Source organism: Cololabis saira, chromosome 9 (genome assembly GCF_033807715.1).
Source record: "Cololabis saira isolate AMF1-May2022 chromosome 9, fColSai1.1, whole genome shotgun sequence".
Classification (NCBI taxonomy): domain Eukaryota; kingdom Metazoa; phylum Chordata; class Actinopteri; order Beloniformes; family Belonidae; genus Cololabis; species Cololabis saira.
In genome coordinates, this window is record NC_084595.1 from 29,384,066 (window position 1) to 29,397,718 (window position 13,653).

General features: G+C 39.0%; 1 protein-coding gene across 2 annotated transcripts in view; it reads left to right on the plus strand.

The window, feature by feature from the left end:
* sgsm1a (small G protein signaling modulator 1a) overlaps positions 1-13,653 on the plus strand; it is a 34,816-nt gene that overhangs the window by 2,000 nt on the left and 19,163 nt on the right. For both annotated transcript variants that reach the window (XM_061729127.1, XM_061729128.1), the window contains exon 3: positions 9,260-9,335. In XM_061729127.1, coding sequence (XP_061585111.1) covers positions 9,260-9,335 — 76 coding nt within the window. The remainder of the gene's footprint in view (positions 1-9,259; positions 9,336-13,653) is intronic.

Consider the following 13,653-nt stretch of genomic DNA (forward strand, 5'->3'; position numbering starts at 1 on the left):
TTCACAATTATTTGTATTTTCATCATCAAACATTGTGAACCAAAAAAACAAACAAACAAGTGTACTTAAATATGGCATCTTTCCCTCTGCCTTCAAGCAAGCTTGGGTCACCCCACTGCTGAAAAACCCACACTCAACCCTGCCAAGGATTGAAAACTACTGGCCGGTCTCACTGCTCCCATTCATGTCTATAATTATAGAACAAGCTGTCTTCAGCCAGATCTCACAGTTCCTTCATGACAACAAGTGGTTGATCCACATCAGTCAGGCTTTAGACAGGGCCAGTCAACTGATCCGCTCGTCTACATCAGTCCTCATATTGCTTGACCTGTCTGTTGCCTTTGACACGGTCAACACCCCCTCTCCACTCTCTCAAAGCTTGGCATTTCAGGATCTGTCTTCTTGTGGTTCATGTCTTACCTCGCATTAAGATCCTTCAGAGTGCCATGGCAAGGACGAGTGTCCAGATCGCATGAGCTGGCAACAGGGGTGCCACAGGGGTCGGTGCTTGGCCCTCTTCTCTTTTCACTATACACCACTTCACTAAGTGAAATCATCAGCTCTAATGGCTTTTCCTAATACCGCTATGCTGATGATACCCAGCTTTTCCTTACCTTCCCACCTGACAACACTGCCGTCTCAATGCGAATATCAGCATATTTTTCGGATATCTCTGCATGGATGAAGGATCCCCACCTTCAGCTAAATCTGTCCAAGACTGAGCTTTTTGTCTGTCCATAACCTCATTCCTTACCTCCTCAGATAAGCGTGCAGTTGGATTCCATCACACTTATGCCCACATCTTCTGCTAGGAATCTCTGTGTCATGTCAGACAGCCAGCTGTACTTTAAGGACCAGGTTGCTCGGTTTCGCGGTCTTGCCGATTTGCTCTTTACAACATCAGGAAAACCAGACCCTACCGGACAGAACACTAGCATTCCAGAACCTGTGTACAACTGGACTCTCAGCAGTCTGACCAGCACTTATCCATGCTGTACCCTCCTGTATAATGTCTTGCCCATGTTGTTCTCTCAGATGTGAGTCGCTTTGGATAAAAGCTAAACTACTAAATAACAGTAGTGGTAGTAGTAGTAGTAGTAGTAGTAGTAGTAGTAGTAGTAGTATTAGTAGTAGTAGAAGAACAGGTTTTTGCACCCTTCTGTTTGGGTACCAAAATCTGTTGTGTGGCATGCTCAAGGCAGAGCTAGAAAAACTCCACATACAGTAGCTGGTTGGTCAACAAAGGATAATCTTTGACATGAAGATGAAAAAAAGATACACAATTTGGACATTTTTTCTCAAACAAAACTCAGTTCCTTGTTAAGAATATAAATACGACGTGCTAGATGTTGTCATTTCTTAGCGCACCTGCATTTTTCTTCCTAAACTTTTATTTGTAGAAGACGCTGTGTAGCACAGGTACTGAACAATATATGTCACTTCTGATGTTAACTGTCAGCATCAGACTGTAATATTGGGCTTTAAACTAAAGAAGGTAAACACATGTGCACACACTAACTCTGTGTTCTGTTATTCTGATTTTTTTTTTTTAATTTTACATTATTTTCTCCTGAACTAAACTAATTTGTACTTTTTTTATGTAGGTCCAAAAATTCAAACCTTTGCCTATTTAAATAAAAATTGTAAGCTTAGAGCTTCTCTCTGTGTTCTTGATCCAGTATTTATAGGTTCAGCTAACTATAACACACAAACTGTATTGAAGATAGGTAACTGACAAATAAATATTGACAGGTGAATATAAGCTGTGTTATTGGTGAACCAATTTGTGTTACTCCATTATGTTTCCACCGTCTTTCCCTGTGGAGGTCTTTTGTTTCTCTCTGTTTGTTCAGGGAAGGTTTTCTGAGCATCACCCGTGCATCAGTAAACATTTGCAGTAAACACTGTTAATCCTAGGAGCTTTCCAACTCAACCTCAGCTTCCCCATAGACGTTGGCTATAGTCACAAAAAAAGGAAATAATACCAAGATTAATAGCAGTTATGGTAAAAAAACGAATAGACTTCTGCACCACTCACATAATCAAAATGCTATAGAGAATCTGTTATTTGCAACTGAAAAATTATAATGAAATTGTTACTGTTGCAAAAAAAAAAGTAGTCTGGAACTTTCTCCTCCAGACCTCATTTTGGTTCTTGTGAGCGGGAGTTTGATTTGTCTTCCTCTGTATCCTGTTTGCAACCTTATCTGCGGATACCAGGCCCTTCCCATGATTGAAGCACACTAGCTCTTTCTCTGTTTACTTATAAGCACCAAATGCAGACTGGTTGAGTCTGTGGACTGTAGTTTCACAGTGTGAGAAATAGGTCTCAGACAACTTTAAATGAAGATAAGCCTTAATCCAGGTAGTCAAAGAACATTTCGTATGCAGTCATATTATAAAAATACTTCCCATGGGCATTGTTGATTTCTAATTAAAATAACGCACATAGAATCGAATAACATTTAGTTGCTTTTGCTATTAAGATGTGGTAATAGTATCCTTACTTGCAGGACTCTTTCAAACAGGATCAAATGTTCATTTGTACAGATATGACAAAATAAATCATCTTTAACTTACTTACTTTTGATGTGACCATATTTAGGCATTTCACTTATATATTTCTGTTCCCTTAAATGAAATATAAGCTTGTTTGTGCCATGTTTCCTTTGCCATATGATTGTTATTGGTCAGTGTGGTTTGTACCATATGGCGTCTCTATGCTGTGTGTTTACGCTTTCTCCCTGTCCAGCTGGTTTTATGCCATCAGTCTGCTCTGACATACCTGGATGTGGGCCATTATCCAGAGAGCTGATTACATCGGTGGCAGTAGAATTACCTTCCGGAACAAAATTGGTTTTAATTATTTGCCACGGTTTTAACACAGAGCCTTTCTCTGTAGGTCTTTGTCACTATGTCACACTGAGGCAGCTTCTCCTGGGGCCTTTTTTAGATAGCTCACAGTTACGCAAACACAAATGCACACCTTTGTTTGCCATAAGGGACAAAGAAAGGAAGAACCGTCTTTCACTTTCACATGTATTATTTTTTTGTTTTCAAATGAGTGCTTTCCTCTACCAGTTTTATTCTTTTGGTCTCGTGAATCGATTGAACAATCACTATGCCATATGAAATTGAACAATTATAAGAAATTCTTCTGATTAAACAAAAACTAAGTGCATAATAATAATGTACACCATTACCGCTTCCACTGGAATTAGTAAATTCATTAATTAGGTAGTCAGATGCATTTTTAAAGACCAGCAGTGACAATTTATTAAAGTGAAATGAGAAAAAAACAAGTATGCTTTGTTTGGAATGGTTGTCAGGAAAAAAGCTTTTTCTCTCTTAAAAAATGCATGACAGCACAGCTTAGGTTGGCAAAGTCTCTTCCAGGTGAACCACAAGACTTACGGAACAGCATCATTTGAGAGATGATATACCAAAGTGATGTTTGACCATAATACACAGTCCATTGCTGGCAAAACTCCAGCACAGTATATCAACACAAACACATCATACTAACTGCCAAGTACGGTGGTGGAGGGATGATGGTTTGGTCTGGTTTTGTAGCCACAGTTTCTGGGCACCTTGCAGTCCCCGAGTTGAGCATGAACTCCTCTTTAAAAGTATGCTAGAGTCGGTTGTCAGGCCCTCTGTCAGACAGAGTTCAGCCAAAGTTCAAGTTCATCAACCTTGGCTTGATGACCCAGCCAAAGTTGAAACCTCAACCCAACTGAAATAATGTAGGAGACCTTAAGAGAGCTACGCCTAAACAAATATTTGCCAGTCTGAGAGAAGAGTGGTCCAAATTTCCTCTGCAACAACGTGAAACATTGATAACATCATGCAAAAAGCTATTATTCCACATTACTGGATGTAAAGGTGGTCCATAATCACTCAATTAAAAGGTAAACATAGTTTTTCACAAACTTCTTATGCTTTTAAAAGCCTCGCAGAAGACTTCTCAGGGAGATTTCTTTGTTTCAGCTTTGTTTTGTTATAATGTTCATTAAATTAAATATCTTAATGGAAAAACTACAGCTCTGTGTAGATTAGGTGAATATGAATAATGGTCAGGATGTTGTCGTTCTTGTTTTTTCATTGTCTGCTCTCTTCATTCATCCCTGCCCAAATGGATGATAAATAATGAAGGATGGATATTAGTGGAGATGGCTTTCTTTCTGGCTCTGGATTTCTTGGCTCTGTGTATGCGGGACTTAATTGGAGTGCTCTGTAGATCTTTTATCACTGTGTCTGTTGCCTTCGAGCTGCAGTGATTAGTTACAGCACATTCATCAGGCTTTGCTGCAACGGAGATGTTTGATGACTGCTGTAACATCGTCCACATTGTTGTAACTGTAAATTCAACTGAGCATATACTTTTGTTGGCATATTTGCAGATGTGGGAACCTTAAATGGCCACCTTTGTGTAGACGTCTGCTTTCCTGATGCTGAAACTCTGATTTGATGATGTTTAACATGACAACATCACCGTGCATCTAGATGTGATTTAGTGACTCAAGTAGGGGAGCTACAGTTATTACTATGACTGTTTCTTTCTTTCTTTTTTTTCTTTTTTTTAATGAATCTCTTCAGCAGAAGTGATCCGCTAGACCTGCAACGTTTCCATAGAAACCTGCTGGTTGCCTGTGTTCAGACACTTCACCTGATATATTCCTCAGAGGGCTGATTGCTAGCTCAGATAAAGAGATGAGGAAACAGAAATGAGCAAAGCTCCCAGCTTTCATGAATGTCAGGTGTACTCAGGAAGAAAAGTTAGGAAGTAAGTCCTCTATTTAATACCTTTGTGTATGTGTGAAAGCAGGTGTCTAATGCTAATGCTGATGTTTCTGTCAAGTTGGCAGCATAAAGGTGTTCAAACTGTGTTACGACTGTTGTCTAAAAACTAGTTTAAATTGATACATTTTTCTATTTTTTTTTTCATATGTATAAATATTTACAGGCAACAAGGCTCTCTCAGATTTTTCTTGGCATCCCACCATGTGAGATGCTTTGCATTCATTTATCAGTTTTGATTTACTTATAAATAAAGTGAGAGACATACCATACGTTTTTTACCTAAATTTGGTTTTTGGTTTGGTTCAAGTATTTAATAACTAAAGCCACCTTTAAATTTTTAGCTATTTTTGAAATGTCAACAAATTACTTTTACCGGTATTCTTAGTTTTCGAAATAGGCCATCATGTATTATAATGTTCTTACATATATCATGATATAACAGGAACGGGCAAGGACATATGGACTATAATAGCAGCATGATTGGACTGCTTTTATAAATTCATAACAAACACTAAATTACCGAGATACATGCAGTATTGGTTTATTGACAATTGAAATGAAGAAAAAAAATGCAGTGATTCCTACATTTACTTTGATTTTTGTTTTATTTCACATGAAACCAAAATATTTCCTTTGTTGTCATCAGCTTTTAACACAATCCAGTGTCATGTTTTAGTAGATAAACTTGTTCATTGCTTTGGCCTGGATATGTGTCTTGTGGGTTGGATTTTTGACTTCCTCATAAAAAGATCACAAAAAGTAAGAGTGAATGAAACTGTCTAGCCTTTTATCATCCTCCACCGGGTCACCTCAAGGCCCTGTTTTGTCTGCCCTGTTATACATTTTGTACACAAACGACTGCCGTAGCCACCACACCGACAGATTCATCATAAAGTATGCAGATGATTCTGTTATCGTCAGCCTGCTTAGTGATGATGAAGTTAGCCATGGCCAGGTACTTGATGATTTTATATCTTGGTGTGATGAAGCCTTCCTTCAAATTAACGTTTCTAAAACAAAAGAGGTTTGCATTGATTTTAGACTTAAATCCCGAGTTCCTCATTGTAGTATTCTTCACAACCAGCCAGCCAATATGCTCAAATTTGATGTGAACTGTGATACGCTTTGCAAAAAAGGTCAACAACGCCTCTTTTGTCTGATGAAGCTCGCTAAATTCCAGGTAGACAAAACCCTGATGAAAATGTTTTATAGTGCTTTTATTAGGGCCCGAGCACTTACAGTTCGAAGGCCCTATTGTATCTGTAGGAATTCTTTATTCTTATTCTGACAAAAGGAGGGCCTTTTTGCCCCCCTATACGTGCCCCAAAAGTCACCAAATTTTGCACGCAAGTCAGGCTTGGCGAAAAATGTCATATTTAATGGTTTGCATTAATGGGCGTGGCAAAATGGCTCAACAGCGCCCCCTAGAATACTTTGTGCCTCAAGCCCCACAATACGGTTTGACGTACATGCACGAAAATCGCTACACACCTGTATCATGTCGCAACTTAAAGAAAAGTCGCTTGGTGCCATGGCCGAAACCAAACAGGAAGTCGGCCATTTTGAATTAATCGCGTAATTTTGGCGCAATTTATGCCATTTCTTCGGCAGTTAATACGGCCCGAACCGCAACGTGCACCCTGGTGTGTTATATATCAAAATGTGCGTCTCCATCCTGCGACTACGCGCATTACTTTTCTCTTTCAAAATCGTTACTGTGGCGACGCTAGACGCCAAAAAGTGCGCCCCCCCTTCATCTGATTGGTCCATATTTGATAGTTCCCCAAAAGTCACCAAATTTTGCATGTAAGCCAGGCCTGGTGATAAATTTGATATTTCATGGTTTGCATTAATGGGCGTGGCCTAATGGCTCAACAGCGCCCCCTAGAAAACTTCTCTCTGCCATAACTTTTGAACGGGTTGTGATAAAGACATGTGGGTGGTGTCATCGGACTCGGTTTTAAGTCCTTGACCATAATTGATTAAAATTAGCGCCGCCCCTTCTTCTGATTGGTTGTCCTTATTTTCTGCTATAACTTTTGAATGGTTTGACATAAAGACTCGTGGGTGGTGTCATCGGACTCTGTATTGAGTCCTTGACCTTCATTGGCCTGAATTAGCCCCGCCCCTTCTTCTGATTGATTGTCCCTATTTTCTGCTATAACTTTTGACTGGTTTGACATAGGAAGTCGTGGGTGGTGTCATCGGACTTAGTTTTGAGTCCTTGACCTTAATTGTTGCAAATTGCACCCGCAAGGGCCCGTTCATCGCTGCTTGCAGCTTTAATTGAATCTGTTATTTCATTTTGTATCATTTGTTGGTATGGAAATCTTGCCAGCAAGGAAAAAACTCCCTGGGGAGAATTGTGCTCAGGTGCTTAAGAAAGCAAAATCCATTCGCAGGGATGATACTCACCCTCTTAACGAAGAATATAAGCTTCTTCCCTCTGACCTTCGCATAACTGTTCCGCCAGCTACAAAAAATACATACAAATTTTCCTTTGTGCCTCTCTCCATTAAGGCTTTGAACGCTGCAGAGAAGAGGAGGTAATTGTGGCACTGTGGTTTAGAACCCGGTCCATGCTGCCACCTGAGTTGTTGAAAGTTATTCAAAACTATTTATGCTGATCGGTAGTCTCCCTTTTTATTGCTTCTCCCTCCTTGTGTTCTGTGGACTATGAGCTTGGTGCATCTGATGTAGTTTTTCTCTGCTCGCATCATGTATTTTTTTTATGTCTGAACGTAGCTGTATGATGAATGTGTACTGAATGTTTATATCTGCTGCAAACCTAATCGCCCTTCAAAGGACAAATTAATAAAGTGAAGTGAAGTGAAGTGAAGTCTTGCCAACTTAATTTCATTTGTTGACATACATCATTTTTTGCATTTCTGGCCTGCAACACCTTGAAAACATGGGACAGAGGTATTTATCTATTTTATGGAAGTTTTAAATTAATTATGAGGTTATTTCTCTCAACTGTACTCACAATTTAGTACAAAGCAGTATCCACTGAAGGTTTTCAGAAGACAATATAGTCAAAGGATCTTAAATTTCTCAAGAAGACATGAGAAACTTCTTGAATTCTGACATTCTGAAGTGATCAACACCCATTAGAAACATGTAATGTGATCAGACTAATCAGTATTCCAGATGTGTTTTAGAAGAAGTGAGGGTTATGCGCTCCAGACCAAAAACTAAAAGGAGCATCCAGACTGTTGCTCAAGTTGGTGCCAATTGTACTTCTTAAGATGTGTTTACAGGAGGCATGGGAGAAAACAGCACCTAAATGCACTATTGCTTGATTTCTTCAATGTCTCAGTGTTTTAAGTCTTGTGAGAAGAAATGGTAACATTAAAGTGGTGACAAGCTTCACAGTTTAAACTTTTTAAAATATGTGTGTGATTGAAAAAACGAATGTTTATCACTGAATTAAAATTGAAAAAGGCAAAACATTGTTGTTATTTCTTTTTTGGCAAAACCTCCTATGATATTGTATGCAATAATAAGTATGCTAATTGTTGAGTTTTCTCTCATTTTAATGACCTGTCCTCGCTGCTCCATCAAGTTGCACTGACATGTTACTACAGTAGCTCAGAAGCACCAAAACAAATATTAACTCAACCATGAACTTTGTGTGCCTTTCTGTGTGCATTATATTATTGGAATGTCCTCATATAGGCATAAAAGCCAACACGTGCAAGTTTGTGAAAGAGTGTTTATTTGTGTGTAGATGATGAACTTGGCCGTGTAATATGGCCATTGTGGACAGACTCATTTCAGCAGGAAATTACAGCTATCTGTGAGACTGTGTCCGGAGGTTGATATTCCCCATGCAGATTACAGAGCAGTGCTCACACAGGAGGACGTCTCCATAGTCACCAGACAGATTGATTCACATGCCATCTTAACTGCTGGTCTGTAGCAGTTGTTGGGGTCAGCGGTGAGAAGGACAATATGCAGTGACGACAAAGCAAAACTAATGAGTGGTGTCTTCCGTGTGTGCGTGTCTGACCTGTGTCGTCTTTTTTAAATAGTAGTTATGATTAACTTCATCAGCATTTGACATAACAGAATCATTCACTGTCTGCTCAGAGACAAGGGTCAATCATGTATGAATTGCCCCCTCCCACCTCTCTAACTAAATGTACCAATGGCTTTTCCCAGTAGTCCTTGAGATGAGAGTGGGTGACTCACCCACCAATTAAACACACTTGTCCTTGCTCAAAGTTTTTAATCCTCTAAACTCTCAAAGCTTAGTTCATCACTGATCTTTGTGCTCTCTTCTATCATTTTGCCTCTTTTTTTCTTTCTGTTGTTTAACACAGACGTGCATTAGACTCATTAATTGACATAATTATTCTATTATCACTCAGTCAAATCCCTGCCAACTAGCTCCTCACAGACTGTGCCAGTCGTGGCATATTAACAGATGAGTCATCTGCTGTATTGTTGACAGGTGAAGCAGATTATGGAGGAAGCCGTCACCAGGAAATTTGTTCACGAAGACAGCAGCCACATCGTGTCCTTTTGTGGTGAGTATCCAGAAAAATAAGCACACCGTTTTTGCTAATTTTTAACCTTCGAGATTAACATTAATTGTCTAATCATACTGACATGATCTCAGTTTGGATTTACTGTTTCAAAACCAAACTTATCAATAATTGTAATTGTCAACAAATTTTTATTTAGTCATGTAGTCACAAATCGCATTAATCAGATGACTCCTGTGTACAGCAAACAATTCATTTATTGGTCTCAAGACAAAATTAGATACACACTGAATCAGAGTGATATACGTATATATGTAGGTGATATGTGGTAAAGAACATCCACATTAATCCCAGGACCAAGTTGTCCCATAAGTACATTTCCTAGAGCATCACAGAACATTGGCTCCAGGTTTCTTTCCATATTACATTCTGCTGCCATTTCTTCCCAAAGCACATGTAGGCTACCTAACTGAATGACAAAGAAACACATTAATTCATCAGAGCAGGGCACCCTCTTCTATTGCGCTTTGGCTGATCTAATATGGTAGTTACTGTCAGCAGATGACAGGGGTCAGAATGGGCGTTCTTCATAATCATTTTCTCCATAGCACGATATGCAACAAGCTGTGATGCACACTGGGTTCCAGCTTAACACATGACTACGTAAGCCAGTTTTTCTCTGCACTCACTTCACTGATAATGGCTCCATCTTCAGTTAATTAGTTGTCCTTCCTTCTACCACTGTGTACCAGGAACAGTACAGAAGAACTGCAGTTTTGAAGACAGTCTGATCAGATCCCTCAGCTATAAACATTTAGCTCTTCACTCAAACCCTTAACCACTCATTTTCCAACTTCCAGTATATAAACCTAAGGAACTAACTGTCCACTTGCTCCCACGTAGTGTGATGAATATTATTTACTTCCCCTGTCACTACTTGTAAAATCATGGATGATCTATTTATATGAAATGCAGATTACCATAAATAGCCCTCATTACCCCTTTTTTTCTTTAAAGGTGGGGGAAGTAGTTCTTTGCTATTTCTAATCTAGAAAACCTTTCACGATGTGTCTTCTTGGGGAGAGAGTGTTCTTAAGTTAATAACACAGTTATATGTTTTTGTGTTTTTACTGAACAAATCCATTAAACATTCACAGTGCTAGACATAAAAGTAAGTGAACCCCTGGAATTATTACTTCGATGAAAGCTAAGTTGAGTCAGTAGTTAGCACACTTAAAATTATAAGTGATCAAATTAGTTTGGGGGCATGGTTTAGAGTTACTTTGATTGATAAAAGGCTTTTAAACATTCTGAATTTGCTGTTCCTAAGCAATATCTGCAGACATGCCCCATGCCTCGCAAAGAGAAGATTTTCTAAGGCTGTACAAGCAAATGTTATTGCTCTTGAGTCTTAATTACAGTAAATGATTGCAGAAAGATCATTGTGCAAAATACACTGCCCACATGCAGACAGTCACACTCAATAGACACCTACTTCATAACAGAGCTCTAGCCTAAAACCATATATATTTGTGGACTTCAGTGTAAAAAAAGTAACTGTCACCTTGCAAAATACTGTATGTGTTGTTTTCAGAAAGAAAGTCATGTCTCCTTTCCAAGGGATAGAATAAGACTTTTGAGAAGACATTAAAACTGTTAAAAGCATCTTTAAGGCGTATGAAAGTTCAGAGCAACATATTTTTATTTTTTTGATTGACTGGTTAAGGTGTTGATAAATAATATCAATAAATGAGGTAATGTCGTGACAGATCTTTGTAAATATGTGAAAAGGAATGCACCAGGGAAAATATGCAGAAACTGTCAGACCTGTCTGCTCTTTATTGCTGTGAAAATGCAATTTCACGCTCACATGGCACAAACCCGGTGTGGCAGTGGGGGAAATAACTACTGTATATTCACTGACAAGCGTGAGGAAGACAAGGTAAACTCTGTCTCAGTAAAAGTCAAAGTTTTACCAGCTGCTATTAGAACGACATATAGACACACACTGACTTCAAACCCAACAATTTTTTATTTCACTGAAATTATCCATATGAAAGATTTAATTTTTTTAAAAAGCAAAGTATTAAGGAAGCAAAAGTGAGTTGAGGTTTCACGTGTCATCAAAATCATAATGAATCCAGAGCAAAACTTTGTGAGCTTTTTGGGTTATTACATAAAATTCCCACATCATGACATTGAAGTATAACAGGGGTGATTTCATATTGTGTGTGGAGCACTTATAAACATGAACATGAAAGTGAATTATATTTAACATCTTTACCAACATCAATAATCAACTTAAAACAAAATGCTTATTCTCATTCGATGCAGATAGTTTGTCACAGGACAGCGATGCTTATCAAAGGTTAAATGTTATGACAAAAAAGCACCAACAAAAAACACTTTTTCAGCACTTGAGAGCATAAAATTGGGTGTTGGGTGTGAGTCAAACAGCAAGGCTTTCAAATTTGTAATGCAATGTGAAGTCACAGACTGAGAGCACAGCAGAATGATCAAACCTCCCCAACTCTAGCTCCACGCAGTTTCACTTCATGCTCCGTGTGCTTTATGTCAAAAGCGGGAAGCACAAAGCTTTCATACCAGTTTCACCACCTAAACGTGGCCGCTGTGGACATGGCATTAAATATATGGTTAAAAAGCACCACACCACAGGTAGATTTGTTGTCTCTACTAAAGTGGTATTTTTTAACTCGCCTGTGTGGTGAGGATTTGATGTGCTATATGCATGTCCATCTGTGCTTAGTGCCCGTTTGGTATGTCCACAGATTTCTTAGCCTGTTGTGTGGACTTAATTGTTGCACACATCTGTTCTGCTACTATGATAAATCCCAGTTGCAGTTCATGATGACCCTCTCATCCCTCTCTTTTGTTGTCAGCAAGGTTCCGCCTCCTCCTGCACCCCTCTTAGTAGCTCTTCCTATGTGCCTTTTCAGCTGTGGACTGTTCAGAGATGAGAGGGAGTGGAAGATGGCAGAGGAGCTCGGTTTGCTCACTGGGGAGCCATTAACCTCCACCATCATGGCTGCTTTGATGAGCTGCCTAGATGAGTCTGAGTGAACACAGGAGAGAAAGTGTGTCAAAGCAGCACTGTTGACTCACTTTAAAGGTGATGAAAAGACTTCTCTTAGTTTACTGTTACAGATTTATTTTTCATATGAACGCAAGAGCAGCGAGCAGTTTTTTTATCACCTCTTGTGGATGTTACCATTATAAATGTATGCAGGATAAAGTAAAAGTGGATTTTTGCTTATTGAACTGAATAGGCAAAATAATAGTGTATTGGGAAAACTATAATTTTATAGGGGAAAAATAATAGTGCATTTGAAATGGCAATTTGGATTTCCACGGGGCTTGAAATATGCTTGTTCTCTCCAGAGAAGTACTGAGATGAACCAAATCTTGGCAAGCGAACATCTGTATCCATGCATATAAATATACTGGAGAGTAGTGAACTACTAGGTGACACAAAGGCTTTGGCAGTGAATGGATGCCACTTTAGATAAGTATTCACTCAGAATTTTAGCTTATTTGAATGTTAAAGAAAGGTGTACAATGTAATAAGACTTCAGGTCAAGGGAAATGTTGTGGTTTTACTGGTAGGAAATAACTCACTCTCTGTTTGAAACTGTAAGCTCCAACTCCGATCATTAATGTTAGCCTATATGAGTCATTGTTAGATTTTGTGAAAGTCTGCTCATCAACTGGATTGAGGGATGCACAGCTCCAAAAACTCATCTTCGTTTCAACGCGCTCACCTTAGCAAAGGAACTACTGAGATCCGAGCTTTGACTCATCATTAAAAACTCATAAGCTTAGAGTTCAGAGGATGGGGTATGGTGCTCAGAGATGTCCCAGCTGATTGTGTTGAACCACAGCATGGACGACGACGACGACTCCAGAATGCTTTGAGTGATAGATTTGGAAATCTTTAAGGTTGAATAAATTGTCTATATGGACAAAAATATTCAGACACCTGACCTTTACACTGACAGGGAATGTAATGACAGTATATTCAAATACATTTACTCTAATATGGACTTGGCCCCTCTATTGTAGGTATAATAGATTCCACTGTTCTTAGAAGAGTTCTCAAAGGTGCTAGAAGTGGTTGAAATTGGGTCTATGAGCAGGCCAGTTACGTTCTTCCTCCTCTTTCATGGAAAGCACTTTGAATTGTCCTGTACATAAAATGAACTATACAAATAATCTTGCCTTGCCTTGCCTTTCCCAAACTCCTCAAACCACATCTTTGTAGTTTTTGCTTTGTGTGTCATGGCACAGTCATGTTGGAAATATTGTAGAAAAGGGTTTTCCATAAACTACATTTAAAGCATTT